General features: G+C 49.5%; 1 protein-coding gene across 2 annotated transcripts in view; it reads right to left on the bottom strand.

Moving 5' to 3' along the window:
* Positions 1-16,770, bottom strand: part of LOC119976849 (adenylate cyclase type 8-like) — a 221,708-nt gene extending 204,938 nt beyond the window's left edge. For both annotated transcript variants that reach the window (XM_038817615.1, XM_038817613.1), the window contains exon 1: positions 15,643-16,770. In XM_038817615.1, the coding sequence (XP_038673543.1) occupies positions 15,643-16,464 (822 nt within the window). In that variant the 5' untranslated portion in view covers positions 16,465-16,770. The remainder of the gene's footprint in view (positions 1-15,642) is intronic.
* Positions 16,771-19,490: the final 2,720 nt, after the last annotated feature.

Here is a 19,490-nt window from a genome sequence, read left to right on the forward strand (position 1 = left end):
TGCACATCTTTGGACTGTGGGAGGAAACCGGAGCACCCGGAGGAAACCCACGCACACACGGGGAGAACGTGCAGACTCCGCACAGACAGTGACCCAAGCAGGAATCGAACCTGGACCCTGGCGCTGTGAAGCCATAGTGCTAACCACTATGCTACAGTGCTGCCCTCTTTACTACCCTCTGACTTCCTGCATTGGTTCCCATCCTCCTGCCACATTAGTTTAAACCCTCCCCAACAGCGCTAGCAAACAACCCCCCTAGGACATTGGTTTCAGTCCTGCCTAGGTGTAGACCATCTGATTTGTAATGGTCCCACCTCCCCAGAACCGGTTCCAATGTCCCAAAAATAGGAATCCCTCCCTCCTGCACCATCTCTCAAGCCACGCATTCATCCTGTCTATCCTGTCATTCCTACTCTGACTAGCAGAGTACAGACTGTTTAGTGACAGGTGAAATAGTTGTGAAACAATCAGTGGCTGGGTCTCAAGATTTTGTGTAAAATATTTGAGACAAAGGAGTAATGAAAGGAGAGTTGGAAAACCTGGAGGCGCATCCTTGATAGAAACATCTGAGAGAAAGCATTGGTTTGAAAGAACATTTTAAAGCATGAACTTTTGAGAGTGGAACTTGAAACACTCGAATGATAATCGACACAGAATCCCGACAGTGCAACAGGAGACCATTTGGTCCATTGGGTTGGCACTGGCCCTCATAAAGAGCACTCCATCCAGGCCCGACTCCCCTGCCCTAATCCTCTAATACTACACAAACTGCACATCTTTGGAAGGGGAAATTTAGCATGGCCAATCAACCTAACTTGTGCATCTTTGGACTGTGGGAGGAAACCGGAGCACCTGGAGGAAACCCATATTGACACAGAGAGAAAGTGCAAACTCCACACCGACAAGGCCAGAATTGAACTTGGGTACTTGGTGCTGTGAGGCAGAAGTGATAACCACTGTGCCACTGTCTGCCGCCCGTCTGGGAGGAATTTAAGGAGAAATCCACAGAAGATTGATCGAGTGGCATCTGCAATTTGGTTCCAGAGTGGGGTGTATCTGATCACAGTCAGTCTGTGGGCTTAAAGGGACTGTGTGATTACTGAAAACTGAATAGTATAAAATATATTATGCACCCTGTGCTATCCTTAAGGTCTGTGCACATTTGTGAAGACAAGTTGGAGTGAAGGAGTATTGAATCATAGTCAAACTGTCAGTCCTCCTCGCATCGTCCTCTGCTGGGGAAACCACCCCATGGCTGCTGGGGAAACCACCCCATGGCTGCTGGGGAAACCACCCCATGGCTGCTGGGGAAACCACCCCATGGCTGCGGGGGAAACCACCCCATGGCTGCTGGGGAAACCACCCCATGGCTGCTGGGAAAACCACCCCATGGCTGCTGGGGAAACCACCCCATGGCTGCTGGGGAAACCACCCCATGGCTGCTGGGGAAACCACCCCATGGCTGCTGGGGAAACCACCCCATGGCTGCTGGGGAAACCACCCCATGGCTGCTGGGGAAACCACCCCATGGCTGCTGGGGAAACCACCCCATGGCTGCTGGGGAAACCACCCCATGGCTGCTGGGGAAACTACCCCATGGCTGCTGGGGAAACCACCCCATGGCTGCTGGGGAAACCACCCCATGGCTGCTGGGGAAACCACCCCATGGCTGCTGGGGAAACCACCCCATGGCTGCTGGGGAAACCACCCCATGGCTGCTGGGGAAACTACCCCATGGCTGCTGGGGAAACTACCCCATGGCTGCTGGGGAAACCACCCCATGGCTGCTGGGGAAACCACCCCATGGCTGCTGGGGAAACCACCCCATGGTTGCTGGGGAAACCACCCCATGGCTCACCATTGGCGGGAATGGCTGAAATAATCAGCCCCAAGATTGTATTCCCTGAATCTGTGTCCAAATGATCGAAATGAAGAATAGAATATAAAAGTCAAGAGGCAATGATGAACTTATACAATCTTAGAGTGTCATAAATAGCATTACACTCCGCTCATCACCTGCCTCAGAAAACATTGGCAGGTAAATCACAGGAATGTTTTGCCAATACATTAATAGCAAAAGGATAACTAAGGAAGAGGAAGGGCTTGTCAGAGATGTACAGGGTAAGCTGTGGGTTGATTCAGGAGGTGTGAGGATGGTTCTGAACTAGTCTCTGTCCTCACTGAGGAGAGGGGCAGATTGTTACTCCACCCTGGGCGGTCAATTCCAGCCCCACAGGCCCCAGAGTCAGAAGTGAATTAATCAATAATCCTTGTAAAAATTCCCATGGTCTTTGGCCCTTGGCTGCCCAATAATTACAATCACTGGGTTTGTAAGTTTAAACACAATTACTGTTTATTTATAACAGAAATAATGATGAAATATGCAGTAAATGCAACTGGATAACATAAAGCTAACCTACTACCCCCTTTGACTGTCCCATCCTCTATCACACACACAGGACAGACAAACACAGAGGGGGGGGGAGTAACAATAATAAGGATGAAGGTCAAAAGATAAGAGTCTTTGCTTCAATGGTGGTTCTTTAAGCACGGTTTGCTCACAGCACACATGCTGATTAAAGTCTCTGGTTTACAACTGGTAATGGTCGTCCCTGCAGAGTCTTTCCTACAATACAGTACTCACAGGCAGCAGACTTTCTGCAGAGATGCTTTCTCCCTGATCAGACTGGGCCTTCAGCTTGATATTCAATACCGACGTTTGGCTCACTGGTCTATAGTTCCCTGTTTTATCTCTACCTCCATCTTTGAATAGCAGGGTTACATTCACTACCCTGCAATCTGTCGGAACCATTCCAGAGTCTAAAGGACTTTGGAAAATGACTACCGATGCATCTACTATTTCTAGGGCCACTTCCTTAAGTACTCTGGGCTGAATATTTTCAGGTTAATCATCTCTGTCCCAGACAATCACTGCAGGGGCTCCTCAGGGTAGAGCCCTGGGCCCAACAATCTCATCAATGACTTCCCTTAATAGGTTCAGAAATAAGGATGTTCTCTGAAGGCTGCACAATGTTCACCATTAGAGACTCCTGCAAGACTGAAGTAGTCAGTGCCCATATGCAGCAAGACGTGGATAACATTCAGACCTGGGCTATTAAGTGACAAATAACATTTGTGCCGCACAAGTGCCAGGCAGTGACCATCTCCAACATGCGAGAATTCAACAATCTTCCTTTGAAAATGAAAATCGCTTATTGTCATGGGTAGGCTTCAATGAAGTTACTGTGAAAAGCCCCTAGTCGCCACATTCCGGCGCCTGTCCGGGGAGGCTGGTACGGGAATCGAACCGTGCTGCTTGGCCTGCTTTGACATTCAATGTGCTGTTAGGGAGAACATTCCAGGATTTTGATCAAGCCACAGTGAAGGAATGGCGATATCGCCATCACTGAATCCCCCACTATAAACATTCTACAGGTTATCATTGACCAGGAACTGGATTGGACTTGCCATATAAATACTGTGGCTACAAGAGATGGTCAGAGTCTGGGAATTCTTCAGATATTAACTCACCTCCTGACCCCCCAAAGCCTGCCAACCATCTACAAGGCACAAGTCAGGAGTGTGCTGGAATACTCTCCACTTGCCTGGGTGAGTGCAGCTCCAACAACACTCAAGAAGCTCAACACCATCCAGGACAAAGCAGCCCCGCTTGATTGACACCCACAAACTTCCACAAACACTCATTACCTGCACCATTAATGAACAGTAGCCAGCGTGTGTACCATAGACAAGATGCACAGCAGAAACTCACCAAGTTTCCTCTGGCAGCAACTTCCAAACCCACAATCTCTATCACCTATAAGGACAAGGTCAACAGACACATGGGAACACCACAACCTGCAAGATTCCCTCCAAACCTCACACCATCCAGGCTTGAGGAGGACTTGGAGAGGCTGAAGGAAGGGGCTAGAACATGGAACTCCCTGGCATTACGGGTTCCTGATTTGGAAATATGTCACCGTTCCTTCACTGTCGCTGCATCAAAATCTTGGAATGTCCTCCCTAACAGCACAATGGGTGTACCTCTACCTGATGGACTGCAGAGGTTCAAGAAGGTGGCTCAGAATCATCATGCCGGGGTTATTAGGGGTGGACAGTAAATGCTGGCCTAACCAGCAATGCCATATCCCAGAAATAATCATGTTTTCTTTAAATTGTTAAAACCTATTAGAAGTAAACATTGCATTTAGACTTAACTTCAGGCATTTATAATGATGGCATCATAAAACAAGGTCAACATATTAGAAGTCTCAAGAATGTGACATTGAAAGTATTAGAAAATGGTACAAAATGTGGAAGGTTGCTGAATGCCCTAGTTTCATGGCCAGGATATAACTGCAGGGGTGCATCTGCTCATTGCTCTGTCAGGCAGATCCTGACTCACCAGAAATCTGTCCTGGTCCACCCACATTGACGCTATCACGAAGAAAGCAAAACAGCACCTATACTTCCTCAGGAAACTAAGGAAATTCGGCATGTCCACATTAACCCTTACCAACTTTTACAGATGCACTATAGAAAGCATCCTATCGGGCTGCATCACAGCCTGGGTATGGCAACTGCTCGGCCCAGGACCGCAAGGAACTTCAGAGAGTCGTGAATACCGCCCAATCCATCACACGAACCTGCCTCCCATCCATTGACTCCATCTACACCTCCCGCTGCCGGGGGAAAATGGGCAGCAGAATCAAAGACCCCTCCCACCCGGCTTACTCACTCTTCCAACTTCTTCCATCGAGCAGGAGATACAAAAATCTGGGAACACGCACAAACAGATTCAAAAACAGCTTCTTCCCCGCTGTTACCAGACTCCTAAACAGTCACTCTACTCTCCACTCAGTCGGTCTGGAGAGAGCAAAACACCTTCCCCTTCCATTCAGAGAGAGAAATACTGTGATGTGGAGGCTTGGGAGAGAGTACATGGAGGCTGTGGAGAGAGTACGTGGAGGCTGTGGAGAGAGTACGTGGAGGCTGTGGAGAGAATACGTGGAGGCTGTGGAGAGAGTACGTGGAGGCTGTGGAGAGAGTACGTGGAGGCTGTGGAGAGAGTACGTGGAGGCTGTGGAGAGAGTACGTGGAGGCTGTGGAGAGAGTACGTGGAGGCTGTGGAGAGAGTACGTGGAGGCTGTGGAGAGAGTACGTGGAGGCTGTGGAGAGAGTACGTGGAGGCTGTGGAGAGAGTACGTGGAGGCTGTGGAGAGAGTACAGAAAAGGTTTACCAGGATGTTGCCTGGTATGGAGGGTATTAGCTATGAGGAGAGATTGAATAAACTGGGATTGTTCTCCTGAGAGAGACGGAGGCTGAGGGGCGACCTGATAGAAGTTTATAAAATTATTAGGGGTATAGATAGGGTGAACAGTTGGAGGCTTTTTCCCAGGGTGGAAATGACAATTACAAGGGGGCACAGGTTCAGGGTGAGGGGGGGGGGGGGGGGGGGGGGGGAGGTTCAGTGGAGATGTGCGGGGGAAAGTTTTTACACAGAGGGTAGTGGTTGCCTGGAATGCACTGCCAAGTGAGGTGGGTGAGGCAGATACGTTAGTGACCTTTAAGACTTATCTGGATAGGCACATGAACAGACGGGGTATAGAAGGATACAGGCGGCTGGTTTAGATAGGACATGTGATCGGCGCAGGCTGGGAGGGCCGAAGGGCCTGTTCCTGTGCTACATTGTTCTTTGTTCTTTGTTTTTTGTTCTTTGACTAAGCCAAAGACCATTCAATGGAGCAACAATGGTGCCCAAGTCAATCACCAAAGATGTCTTACCGAAGATGGAATGAGTTAATTACTTGTTGCAATAGATGGAAGAGCAAAGTGATTAGAGCTGCGGCTCACAGGTTCCGGGTCCTGAAGGAATCCATCCTTGAGTCTGAAAAGCGATGCTAATGAGGTAGTAGATGCCCTGGTATTCAGTTTTCAAAATTCGCTGGACTCTAGATAGGTTCCATCAGATTGGAAAGAAGGCAAATACTGCCGCAATATTCAAGGAGGGAGAGAGACAGGAAACAAGACATTATCGGCCAGCTAGCCTGACGTCTGTCCTGGGGACGATGTTGGAATTGATCATGAAAGAGGTTATAGCTGAGCACTGAAACAAAGTCAAGGTAACTGGGCAGAGTCAGTCTGCTTTTCTGAAAGGGAAATAACGATTAAGCAATTTACTGGCGTCCCTTGGAGGAGTAACGTGTTGTGCTGGAAGGGAGCCGATCGACTTACTGTACTTGGAGTTCAATAAAGCATTTGATAAGATGTCACATCAAAGGTTATTGCAAAAAATATAAAAGCTGGTGGTGTAGGGGGTAGCACATTGCTTGGGCTGAATGGTGTCAGGCTGGCTGAAAACAGAGAGTATACATAAATGGGTCTTTGTGTGATTGGCAGGATGTGATGAGCAGAGTCCCGTGTCTGTGCTGGGGCCTCAACATTTCACAATTTACATCAATGATTTAGATGAGGGGGAAAGAAAAGTGCGGCAGCTAAATTTGCAGATGATTCAAAGACAGATAGGAAAGTATGTTGTGAAGAAGAAGTACAGAGTTTGCAGATGGATAAGAACAGGTTGATTGAGTGGGAAAGAATCTGGCAGATGGATTATAATGTGGGAAAGTGTGAAGTTGTCCACTTTGGCAGGAAAAATAAAAAAACAGAACATAATTCTATATAAGCAGAATTCCAAGAGGCAGAGGGGTCTTGGTGTTCTTCTGCATTCCTCTTTATTTTCTTAGTTCCCTTTTTCTTTCATTATAATTTTATTATTTTTGGTCCATGGAGCTATAATCGGAATATGCCTTTAAGGGGACGGCACGAGCTGAAGCAGCCAGTCAGGCACGAGCTGAAGCAGCCAGTCAGGCTGGACACTGGGCTCCAGGTTTTGTATTTTGGAGAGGAGAAAACAGACTTATTGGTGCCAAGTGAATCATCAGAACCAACTCTGGAGGAAGCTCTGAAGGAAGTTGTGGAGGAAGATCTGGAGGAAGATCTGGAGGAAGCTCTGGAGGAAGCTCTGGAGGATGCTCTGGAGGAAGCTCTGGAGGAAGATCTGGAGGAAGCTCTGGAGGATGCTCTGGAGGAAGCTCTGGAGGAAGATCTGGAGGAAGCTCTGGAGGAAGATCTGGAGGAAGCTCTGGAGGAAGATTTGGAGGAAGATCTGGAGGAAGATCTGGAGGAAGTTGTGGAGGAAGCTCTGGAGGAAGATCTGGAGGAGGCTCTGGAGGAAGGCTGGAGGAAGCTCTGAAGGAAGTTGTGGAGGAAGCTCTGGAGGAAGATCTGGAGGAAGATTTGGAGGAAGCTCTGGAGGAAGATTTGGAGGAAGATCTGGAGGAAGATCTGGGGGATGCTCTGAAGGAAGCTCTGGAGGAAGATCTGGAGGAAGCTGTGGAGGAAGCTGTGGAGGATGCTCTGAAGGAAGCTGTGGAGGAAGCTCTGGAGGAAGATCTGGAGGAAGATCTGGAGGAAGCTCTGGAGGAAGATCTGGAGGAAGCTGTGGAGGAAGCTCTGGAGGAGATCTGGAGGAAGATCTGGGGGATGCTCTGAAGGAAGCTCTGAAGGAAGGCTGGAGGAAGCTCTGGAGGAAGCACTGGAGGAAGATCTGGAGGAAGCTGTGGAGGAAGCTCTGGAGGAAGCTCTGGAGGAAGATCTGGAGGAAGCTCTGGAGGAAGCTCTGGAGGATGCTCTGAAGGAAGCTGTGGAGGAAGATCTGGAGGAAGATCTGGAAGATGCTCTGGAGGAAGCTCTGGAGGAAGATCTGGAGGAAGATCTGGAGGAAGGCTGGCTGGAAACTGGCAGAGCTCTAATGGAATGCTGGCTGGGATTCTCCGATCCCGCGCCGGGTCGGAGAATCGGCGGGGGGCGTGAGAATCGCGCACGCCGCTCCGACCGGCCCGCAGATTCTCCAGCGACAAGTATCGGGCACCCACGGGATCGGCGCCGTGCCAGTCGTGGACCATTAAACGTGCCCCCTCCCCCCAGCGATTCTCCGCGGCTCGACGGGTTCGGGCAAGTCCCGCCGAGGTAGGTTACCTATGGTCCTACCCTGCGGGACATCAGAGTTCTGGCTGCGGGGGCCGTCCTGGTTGGGGGGGGGGGGTCCACGGTGGTCTGGCCCACGATCGGGGCCTACCGATCGGCGGGCGGGCTATTTCCGTGGGGGCCTATGTTCCTCCGCGCTGGGCCCCTGTAGGGCTCTGCCATATTGCCCGGGGGCCGGCGGGGTGATGGGAACCCACGCGCATGCGCAGACACGCGCCGGCCGTGGCGCCCCAACGTTCGAGCGCCGGAGCAGCAGACACCACTGCGGCGCCGTACTGAGCCCCAAGGAAGGGGTGAATACCTGGAGACCCATTGGCGCCGGAGGGGCTCGCGTTGCTTTTGATGCCGACATCAGAACTTGGCCGTGGCATTGGAGAATCCTGGCTACTATCCTTTATTAGAAGAGGAATTGAACATAAATGTAAGGATACTATATTTTCGCTACATTAGTGAGATCATATCTGGAATACTGTAGGTAGTTTTGGTCTCCTTATTGAAGGAAGGTTGTAAATGGGTTGGAGGTGATTCGGAGGAGGTTCACTACAATGATGCCTGGAATGAGGGGTTTGTCTGACGAGGAGAGGTTGAACAGGCTGGATGAGAGGTGGTTTGATTGAAGGATACTGGATCCTGAATGGTATTGACAAGGTGGATGTTGGAAAGAGGTTTCCTCTTGTGCGTGAGTCCAGAAATATGGGGTCCTGTTTGTAAATTAGGGATCGTCCTTTTAGGACAGAGATGCAGAGAATATTTTTCTCCCTAAGGGTTGTGCGACTTTGGAACTCTCTGCTGGAGAAGGCGATACAAGTTGAGGGGAGGGGGGGCATTGAATATTTTCAAGGCAGAGGTCAATCGATTCCTGTTAGGCAAAGAAATAAAGATTATCGGGTAGATGGAAAAAGGGCAGCATGGTAGCACAGTGCCACTGGGCTGCCCTGAAACTGGAGTATAATGTGGGAGAATGTGGAGTTGTGCATTTTGGAAGGGCGAACAAAAGAACAGAATATTATTTAAATGGAGACAAACTGCACAAAGTTGCAACAGAAAAGGGACTTGGAGGGGGACTTGTGCATGAATCGCGGAAATCTAGCACACAGGGGTAGCAGGTAATCGAGAAGGGTGATGGAATGTTGGCCCTGATTGGAGTATAAGAGTCGGGAAGTCTTGTTGCAGCTGTACAAGGAACTGGTGAGACCACAGCTGGAGAGCTGGGGGCAGTTCGGTCCCTTATTTAAGGAAAGAACAAAGAACAAAGAAAATTACAGCACAGGAACAGGCCCTTCCGCCCTCCCAGCCTGCGCCGATCCAGATCCTTTATCTAAACCTGTTGCCTATTTTCCAAGGATCCACTTCCCTCTGTTCCCCACCCGTTCATATACCTGTCCAGATGCATCTTAAGTGATGCTATCGTGCCCGCTTCTACCAACTCCGCTGGCAAAGCGTTCCAGGCACCCACCACCCTCTGCGTAAAAACTTTCCACGCACATCTCCCTTAAACTTTCCCCCTCTCACCTTGAAATCGTGACCCCTTGTAATTGACACCCCCACTCTTGGAAAAAGCTTGTTGCTATCCACCCTGTCCATACCTCTCATAATTTTGTAGACCTCAATCAGGTCCCCCCTCAACCTCCGTCTTTCCAACTAAAACAATCCTAATCTACTCAACATTTCTTCATAGCTAGCACCCTCCATACCAGGCAACATCCTGGTGAACCTCCTCTGCACCCTCTCCAAGGCATCCACATCCTTCTGGTAATGTGGCGACCAGAACTGCACGCAGTATTCCAAATGTGGCCTAACCAAAGTCCTATACAACTGTAACATGACCTGCCAACTGTTGTACTCAATACCGTGTCCGATGAAGGCAGCATGCTGTATGCCTTCCATATTATTCCATTGGTGGTGGTTCAGGGAAGGTTCACTGGGATGATCCCCGGGGTGGAGGGTCTTTGAGCAAAGAGGTTGCGACTCTACTCACTGGAATTTAGAAGAATGGGAGGTGATCTTATTGAAACATATCTCGGGGGCTGACAGGGTAAATGCTGAGAGGATGTTTCCCCTGACGGGAGAGTCTAGGACCAGGGGACACAGTCTCAGAATAAAGGGGAGGAATTTCAGTCTGAGATGAGGAGGAATTTCTTCTCTCAGAGGGTTACAAATCTTTGGAACTCCTTGCCACAGAGAGCTGTGGGGGCAGAGTCCTTGTGTATATGTAAGGCTGAGATAGATTCCTGATCAGTAAGGGAATCAAGAGTTATGGGGAAAGGGCAGGGAAATGGACGTGAGGAATGTCGGATCTGCAATGGCGGTGCAGGCTCGAGGGGCCGAATGGCTTCCTCCTGTTCCTGTTTTTTATGGTCTTATCTCAGCTTTTTCATGAGTTCCTGCTAATTGTGTGGGTCCCTTGCCAAAAATATGCAGCGGAAATCAATATTTGTTGACGATCATGGATATAGCAACGAGATTTCCTGAAGACATCCCACTCAGGAATATTTCAGCTAAGGGAGTGGGGGAGGAATTGAGCAAATTTTTTCCCTGGCATGGCTTGCCAAAAAAAATCCAATCAGATGAGGGCTCAAATTTCATGTCAAAATTATTTAGAGAGGTTGTGGATAGTTAGGAGATAAAACAATACCGCCCATTATCTTATCCAGAAATACAGAGAAGTGGCATTGAAACCCACAATGAAAGCACATGGTCAGGGTTAACCTCATATTAACTGTGCAACCTGCGATACCCCAAAACAATCTACTAAATTTAGTCCCTTTGAATGAGTCTATAGACAGTTAGAGGACCACTCCAATTAATTCAGGAAATGCTGTTAAATATAAAGTCAGTATATAAAGTCACTTCTAGACTATGTCTCAACTGTCAGAGAAAAACTAAATGGGGTGTGTGAGTTGGCAAAGGAGCACTTACAGACAGAACAGCAAAGAATACAAACAGTAACTGATAGAAAATCACAGGTTAGAAGTTTTGTAGCAGAAGAGAAAGTACTTGTCTCATTACCTGGACCAGGAAAATCACTGGAAACCACTTCCAGTCGCCCATATCAAATTGCAAAGCTTGGTGATGTGAATCATTTGATATAGACACCAAACAGACAAAAATTGCATAGACTTTGTCACATCAACATGATTAAAAGATATTGGGAGACAGAAGATGAGGACAAGAGTGAAGTCTTTTTAGTCATGAAGCAGGAAGAGGAAAATGTGGGGTTTTAATACTGACAATAACTTCCCTCAAATTCAATTGGATTATAAGGAGGTCCTGAACAATGTAGGGCGAGATTCTCCCAAAACGGGAGAAATCGTAAAGCTGCCGTAAAACCCGGGCGGGTTTTACGGCAGCGCGCCCCTTCCCGACCGGGGACCGATTCTGGTCCCCGGTCGGGGCTAGCAGCCCGACGCCGTAGGCTCCGGCAAGACGGGCTTAACGAAAATCGTTAAGCCCGCTTGCCGGAGTTAGCGCCGGCTGACGCGTCATATGACGTCAGCCGCGCATGCGCAGTTTGGAAGACTCCAACCCGCGCATGCGCGGGTGACGTCATCGCGTTTTTGCGCGAAACCCGCGCATGCGCGGGCCGGGTTGCCCCTCAGCCGCCCCGCGAATGGATACTGCGGGGCGGCGGAAGGACAAGTAGTGCGCGGGCATCGGGCCCGCTGCCCGCGATCGGTGCCCACCGATCGCGGGCCCATGGCACCCTTGGCACGGCCGTGGTACTGCCGTGCCAATCGGTGCCATGGTTATTAATAGCGAGTTTGTGACGCCGTTTTTACGAACGGCAAGACCAGGTGTGTTTGCAGTTCGTAAAAACGGCGGAAAGGGATGGGACTTCGGCCCATCTAACAGCTGAGAATCGCTGCCGGCCGTAAAAAAACGGCGGCAGCGATTCGGGTCGGGACTTCGGCGAGGGGGTGGGAGAATAGCGGGAGGGCGGCAAAAATGTAGGGAAGGCCCTCCCGCTATTCTCCCACCCGTCGTGGGGGGTGGAGAATTTCACCCGTAGACTGTTGGTTAAGGTATCTTTCAGACAAGAATCAGATGGAGCTGAAAGAGTTAATGCAGTTTCACAAAGCTATTTGTGGAGACAACTTGGTAGAACAAAGGTAAGTGTGCATGATGTAGATGAGGGGATGCTGTTCCAATCAAACAACATCCATATCAGCTGAATCTAACTAAAGTTGCCCAAATACAGAAGGTGATTGAGTTTATGCTGAAAGTGATACTATTGTGTTAAGGTTCAGCAATTGGAGCTCTCCAGTAGTGATGGTGCCAAAGCCTGATGGAATGCAAAGAATATGTATGGACTATAAAAAAGTAAATGGTGTCACCAGAAGAGACTTATTCCCTCTTCCGCGCTTGAATGATTATATGGGCAGCACTGTAGCACAGTGGTTAGCACTATTGCTTCACAGTGCCAGGGTCCTAGGTTCAATTCCCAGCTTAGGTCACTGCTTGTGTGGAGTCTGTACGTTCTACCCGTGTCTGCGTGGGTTTCCTCTGGGTGCTCCGGTTTCCTCCCACAGTCCTGAAAGATGTGCTTGTTAGATGAATTGGACATTCTGAATTCTCCCTCTATGTACCCGAACAGGTGCCGGAATGTGGTGACTAGGGGATTTTCACAGTAACTTCATTGCAGTGTTAACGTAAGCCCACTTGTGACACTGATAACGATCATTATTATTGAGAGAATCGGATGTTCTACGTTCATTACCAATGCTGACTTGCTGAAAGGGTTCAGGAAACTGCCTTTGACAAAGAGAACAAAGGACGTCACTGCCTTTGTGACACCCAATGGACTCGATCACTTCAAAATGATGCCTTTTGGCATGTGGAATGCACCTGCGATGTTGCAAAGACTTACAGATAAGGTGGATCAAGGTTTAAGTCACTGCGCAGTTTATATTGACGATTACTTGGTCATGTTGAGTCAGAATTGGGAGGTCTGTCTAAGATACCTGAAGGATCTGTTTGAGTGTTTATAAAGGGCTGGTCTTGGCTTGAATTTGGCAAAGAGCAACTTCGCCAAAGCACAAATGACGTCCTTGTGACATGGGCAAAGGCACCGCGGGATACAAAGGTGCAGGCCACTTGGTGCTTCTCCAAACCCACAGCAAGGAAAGCAATTCTGAGGTTCTTAGGATTCAGCGGATTCAGGATTGTAACTTAGCATTTGGACACCTTAAAACTGTTTTAATTACTACCCTAGTGTTAGCTATGCCAAACAGTTTAAAATGGCTGTTGATGCAAGCGACATTAATCTGGGGGCTGCTTTGTTGCAGGAGGAATAGGGAATGGCAAAAATGAGTGGGTTATTTTTGCAGGAAACTAAATAGTTATCAGAAGAAACATTCTACCATTGAAAAAGAAACTTTAAGCTTCATACTGATACTACAACACTTTGAAATGAAGAGTCGTTTATACAGTACATAATCCATTAAGGCTCCTGGGAAAGTTTTGAGACCGCAAAATTAGACAATTTCATTAGTCTATTTTTGCAGCTATTCACTTTTTAAAAATTAATCTAAGAAAATACGATAGCAGATGCTCTATGCTGAGTTCAAAGGACTGGCAAGAATGAATATAGGTTTACAAGAGTTGATTGTTCTGTTAAAGCAGGCTAAAATATTTTATAATAGTGTTAAATTAAGCAGATTCTTATGTAAAATAAAAATGTTTTAAAATTCAGACAATTCTCCTTGTGTCTGCGTGGGTCTCACCCCCACAACCCAAAGATATGTAGGGCAAGTCGCTTGGCCATGCTAAATTGCCCCTTAATTGGAAAATAAATTATTTTTAAAAATTCAGCTATTTCATTTTTCTCTTAGAAGGGGCGTGTCATGAAATGGTAGGATGCTATTAAAATGAATATATTGTATTTTGTAAACCATGTCTGGGCAGCAACTAAGAGAAAGGAAGGAACGAGGGCAGCACGGTGGTGCAGTGGTTAGCACTGCTGCCCCACGGCGCCGAGGATCAGGTTCAATTCCGGCTCTGGGTCACTGTCCATGTGGAGTTTGCATATTCTCCCCATGTCTGCGTGGGTCTCACCCCCACAACCCAAAGATTTGCAGGGTAGGTGGATAGACCACGCTAAATTGCCCCTTAATTGTAAAAAAGAATTGGTACTCTAAAGATATTTTTTGAAAAAAGGAACAGGAAATAGGGAAAAGGGTGATCCTTGCTATTGATACATGTCACAGTAAGAGTACTGCGAGCCAGGAAGCAGGTTAGTCACAGATGAGGTGCAGAAGAAGCAAGAGAGAGGCAGCCAACCTCAGCAAACTGCCCAGCTAGAGGTGAAGGCAAAAGCCAGTTTGTGCAAAAGATTGTTTCCTTTGCTGAATCAAATATTATTCCCAATTCCTGGTTACTTAGGCTGTACGGTGTGTTGGTCACTGGCTAGATTTGATCAGTAAATTTCTGGTTATTGTTTAGGAAATAAAAGGATCTCAGTAGAGTTTAGATGTATCATCAAATTTATAGTCAGAAGGCCACTCGGCCCATCGCGTCTGCACTGGCTCTTGGAAAGAGCACCCCACTAAAGGCCACGCCCTCGCCCTATCCCTGTCACCCAGTAACCCCACCTAACTTAAGGGCAATATTAGCATGGTCAATTCACCTAACCTGCACATCTTTGGACTGTGGGAGGAAACCGGAGCACCCGGAGGAAACCCACGCAGACACGGGGGGAACTTACAGACTCCACACAGACAGTGACCCAGCCGGGAATCAAACCTGAGACCCTGGAGCTGTGAGGCAACTGTGCTAACCACTGTGCTACCGTGCCTACCATAGGTTTAGGGAGGAAGCAGATGCTTTGGGGTTTCCAGTCTTTGAGGAACTAATTTCTTCCTGTTAATCTGCTAAAGTATAAGATTGTTCTTTGTAATATTGCATTATCTTTCTTCTGGAACAGAATAGAATCGAATCCCTGGAGTGCAGAAGGAGGCTGTTCAGCCCCTGGAGTCTGCACTGACCCTCTGAAAGAGCACATACATCGGTTCACTCCTCCATCCTGTCCCCGTAACCCCACCTCACCTGCACATCCCTGGACACTAAGGGGCAATTCAGCATGGCCAATCCACCTAACCTGCACATCTTTGGACTGTGGGAGGAAACCGGAGCACCCGGAGGAAACCCACGCACACACGGGGAGGACGTGCAGACCCCACACAGACACCCGAGGCCGGAATTGAACCCGGGTCCCTGGCGCTGTGAGGAGGCAGTGCTAACCACTGTGGCACAGTGCCTCCCACGTTGGGGGTTGAGTTCTCACTGTTTCCGCAGACATTCCCACCTAATATCCAAAAAAGCTACATCAGGCCAAACTGGTGTTTCAAGTTGGAACACTTTGGCTCATAACATCAGAAAAAAAGCCCCTAGTTGCCACATTCTGGCACCTGTTCAGAGAGGCTGGTACAGGAATTGAACGGTGCTGCTGGCCTGCCTTAGTCTGCTTTCAAAGCCAGCGATTTAGCCGTGTGCTATAGCAGCCCCTTTTTCAGCAAGGTTTGGGGACAGTAATTAAGCTCTATTATGTCAGGCCAGGCTAATCTGCAGTAAGGAAAGAGGGTGAAATTGAAAAGTACCTGATGTAAGAGAATTTCGCCCCTGGCGTACCGAAATCCTTCTATTAACAAGTGACACACTGAGGAGAGGGTCCCAGCCAGGAGACACCAGAGTAGTGGGATGGGTAACATGGTGTAAGTACCAAACACAATGAACAGAATGAACCAGGTCTCGTTGGTTTCTAAGCCCATGCCCAAGCCCACGAGGATCTGTGTGGACTGGTAGAGCCAGGTAGCAAGTCCAATATATTGGAGGTAGTTGTGAGATATGGCATCTTTGCCGGCCTGGACAAAAAAACACAGCATGGAGGAGAAGAGGATGAAGAGGCCCGCCACCCCGCTCATGACGGGCTGGATCAGTTCAGGGGTGGCAAAGAAGAACACCATCATGATGTTGAACTTGGTGAAACAGTCGATGATGTTCATCATCATGAGGGAGAAGCGTTTCTGGCGAGCGGAATATCGCTGGTACAGTTTCTCCAGCTCCCGAGATTTGAACACCTGGTTGATGGTTGGCAGTAAGACCCCCCGGCAGGTGTAGCCGGGGGACACGAAGATATCGGACATCCTCTGTCCGGGGGTGAGGGTGGGCTGCCGGGTGGCGTAGACTGAGCCCCTGTCCCTGCCGGCAAACTTGGAGAGGATCTGATGGTTGATGTCCTCGATGTACTCGGTTTTGATGGTGAACCTGCGCTTTGGAAAGCCATCAATATCGGTGAATCTCTCCTTCCTCTGGCTGATCACATTGACGATATTCTGCCATTGGCGGGATGTGGTGATGCTGTGCTGGGAAACGGGCAAATTCACCGTCACGAACTCAGTGGACTCCACCAAGGTCTCCATGTTTAACTCTGGCCGTGTCCCGGGTTCTATCTGAAAACACGAGAGGTTGAGAACCGCCTTTTCTAATCTTCAAATGGTGATGGATTGGAAAGTCCTCATTCCTCAGGAGCTGCTGAGATGTTGCCAAGTCCCAACCAGCTGCAGGCACTCTCCCACAAACTGCTGAAAATCTGCTGTGTCCAGACTGAATCCCAGTTTCTCTTCACACCCTCGTTAATGCAGTGGGCGAGGACCAGCGTTATTGTCACTGTGAACGCTGGGTTTCACTACCTCTTGCTGGGGCTGAGTGCTGAAGATTGCTCTTGTCTTCAGGCGCTGTCCACAGCCCAGTGCTGACTCCCCAGCCTTTGCCCAGTCACAATGCTACTGTCCAGTCACAATGCAACTGTCCAGTCACAATGCCATTGTCTAGGGCCTCACCTCACACTCAGCACCCTTGTTGGCATCGCCACCTCCTGTCGGGCCCGGCTCAGCTCTGCCCCATTAGGCAGCTCACTCCCGATCTCATTGGTTTAGATTAGACAATGTGACTGGCGATGCCGGGGCGGGCTGCACGGAAGGTGGGAGTCACTCAGATCAGAGAGTTTCCCCCACCCTCAAACCCTCAATGTACCCAGTACTGAACCCCCCATAGAAGGAGCAACTATTCCCAGTACGGAGCCTCCTACAGGAGCAGCAACTATTCCCAGTACGGAGCCTCCTACAGGAGCAGCAACTATTCCCAGTACGGAACCCCCCATAGAAGGAGCAACTATTCCCAGTACTGAACCCCCCATAGAAGGAGCAACTATTCCCAGTACGGAGCCTCCTACAGGAGCAGCAACTATTCCCAGTACGGAGCCTCCTACAGGAGCAGCAACTATTCCCAGTACGGAGCCTCCTACAGGAGCAGCAACTATTCGCAGTACGGAGCCTCCTACAGGAGCAACTATTCCCAGTACTGAACCCTCCATAGAAGGAGCAACTATTCCCAGTACGGAGCCTCCTACAGGAGCAACTATTCCCAGTACGGAACCTCCCATAGAAGGAGCAACTATTCCCAGTACGGAACCTCCCATAGAAGGAGCAACTATTCCCAGTACGGAACCTCCCATAGAAGGAGCAACTATTCCCAGTACGGAACCTCCCATAGAAGGAGCAACTATTCCCAGTACGGAACCTCCCATAGAAGGAGCAACTATTCCCAGTACGGAACCTCCCATAGAAGGAGCAACTATTCCCAGTACGGAGCCTCCTACAGTAGCAGCAACTATTCCCAGTACGGAACCTCCTACAGGAGCAGCAACTATTCCCAGTACGGAACCTCCTACAGGAGCAGCAACTATTCCCAGTACGGAACTTCCGACTGGAGCAGCAACTATTCCCAGTACGGAGCCTCCTACAGGAGCAGCAACTATTCCCAGTACGGACCCTCCTACAGGAGCAGCAACTATTCCCAGTACGGAGCCTCCTACAGGAGCAGCAACTATTCCCAGTACGGACCCTCCTACAGGAGCAGCAACTATTCCCAGTACGGAGCCTCCTACAGGAGCAGCAACTATTCCCAGTACGGAGCCTCCTACAGGAGCAGCAACTATTCCCAGTACGGAGCCTCCTACAGGAGCAGCAACTATTCCCAGTACGGAGCCTCCTACAGGAGCAGCAACTATTCCCAGTACGGAAACTCCGACAGGAGCAGCAACTATTCCCAGTACGGAACCTCCTACAGGAGCAGCAACTATTCCCAGTACGGAGCCTCCTACAGGAGCAGCAACTATTCCCAGTACGGAACCTCCTACAGGAGCAGCAACTATTCCCAGTACGGATCCTCCTACAGGAGCAACTATTCCCAGTACGGAATCTCCTACAGGAGCAGCAACTATTCCCAGTACGGAGCCTCCTACAGGAGCAGCAACTATTCCCAGTACGGAGCCTCCTACAGGAGCAGCAACTATTCCCAGTACGGAACCTCCTACAGGAGCAGCAACTATTCCCAGTACGGAACCTCCTACAGGAGCAGCAACTATTCCCAGTACGGAGCCTCCAACAGCAGGAGCAGCAACTATTCCCAGTACGGAGCCTCCTACAGGAGCAGCAACTATTCCCAGTACGGAACCTCCTACAGGAGCAGCAACTATTCCCAGTACGGAGCCTCCTACAGGAGCAGCAACTATTCCCAGTACGGAACCTCCTACAGGAGCAGCAACTATTCCCAGTACGGAGCCTCCTACAGGGGCAGCAACTATTCCCAGTACGGAACCTTCTACAGGAGCAGCAACTATTCCCAGTACGGAACCTCCTACAGGAGCAGCAACTATTCCCAGTACGGAACCTCCTACAGGAGCAACTATTCCCAGTACGGAACCTCCTACAGGAGCAGCAACTATTCCCAGTACGGACCCTCCTACAGGAGCAGCAACTATTCCCAGTACGGAACCTCCTACAGGAGCAGCAACTATTCCCAGTACGGAGCCTCCTACAGGAGCAGCAACCATTCCCAGTACGGAACCTCCTACAGGAGCAGCAACTATTCCCAGTATGGAGCCTCCTACAGGAGCAGCAACTATTCCCAGTACGGAACCTCCTACAGGAGCAGCAACTATTCCCAGTACGGAGCCTCCTACAGGAGCAGCAACTATTCCCAGTACGGAGCCTCCGACAGGAGCAGCAACTATTCCCAGTACGGAACCTCCTAAAGGAGCAGAAACTATTCCCAGTACGGAACCTCCTACAGGAGCAGCAACTATTCCCAGTACGGAACCTCCTACAGGAGCAGCAACTATTCCCAGTACGGAGCCTCCTACAGGAGCAGCAACTATTCCCAGTACGGAGCATCCTACAGGATCAGCAACTATTCCCAGTACGGAGCCTCCTACAGGAGCAGCAACTATTCCCAGTACGGAACCTCCTACAGGAGCAGCAACTATTCCCAGTACGGAGCCTCCTACAGGAGCAGCAACTATTCCCAGTACGGAGCCTCCTACAGGAGCAGCAACTATTCCCAGTACGGAGCCTCCTACAGGAGCAGCAACTATTCCCAGTACGGA

The sequence above is a fragment of the Scyliorhinus canicula genome, chromosome 1 (assembly GCF_902713615.1).
Source record: "Scyliorhinus canicula chromosome 1, sScyCan1.1, whole genome shotgun sequence".
Classification (NCBI taxonomy): Eukaryota; Metazoa; Chordata; class Chondrichthyes; order Carcharhiniformes; family Scyliorhinidae; genus Scyliorhinus; species Scyliorhinus canicula.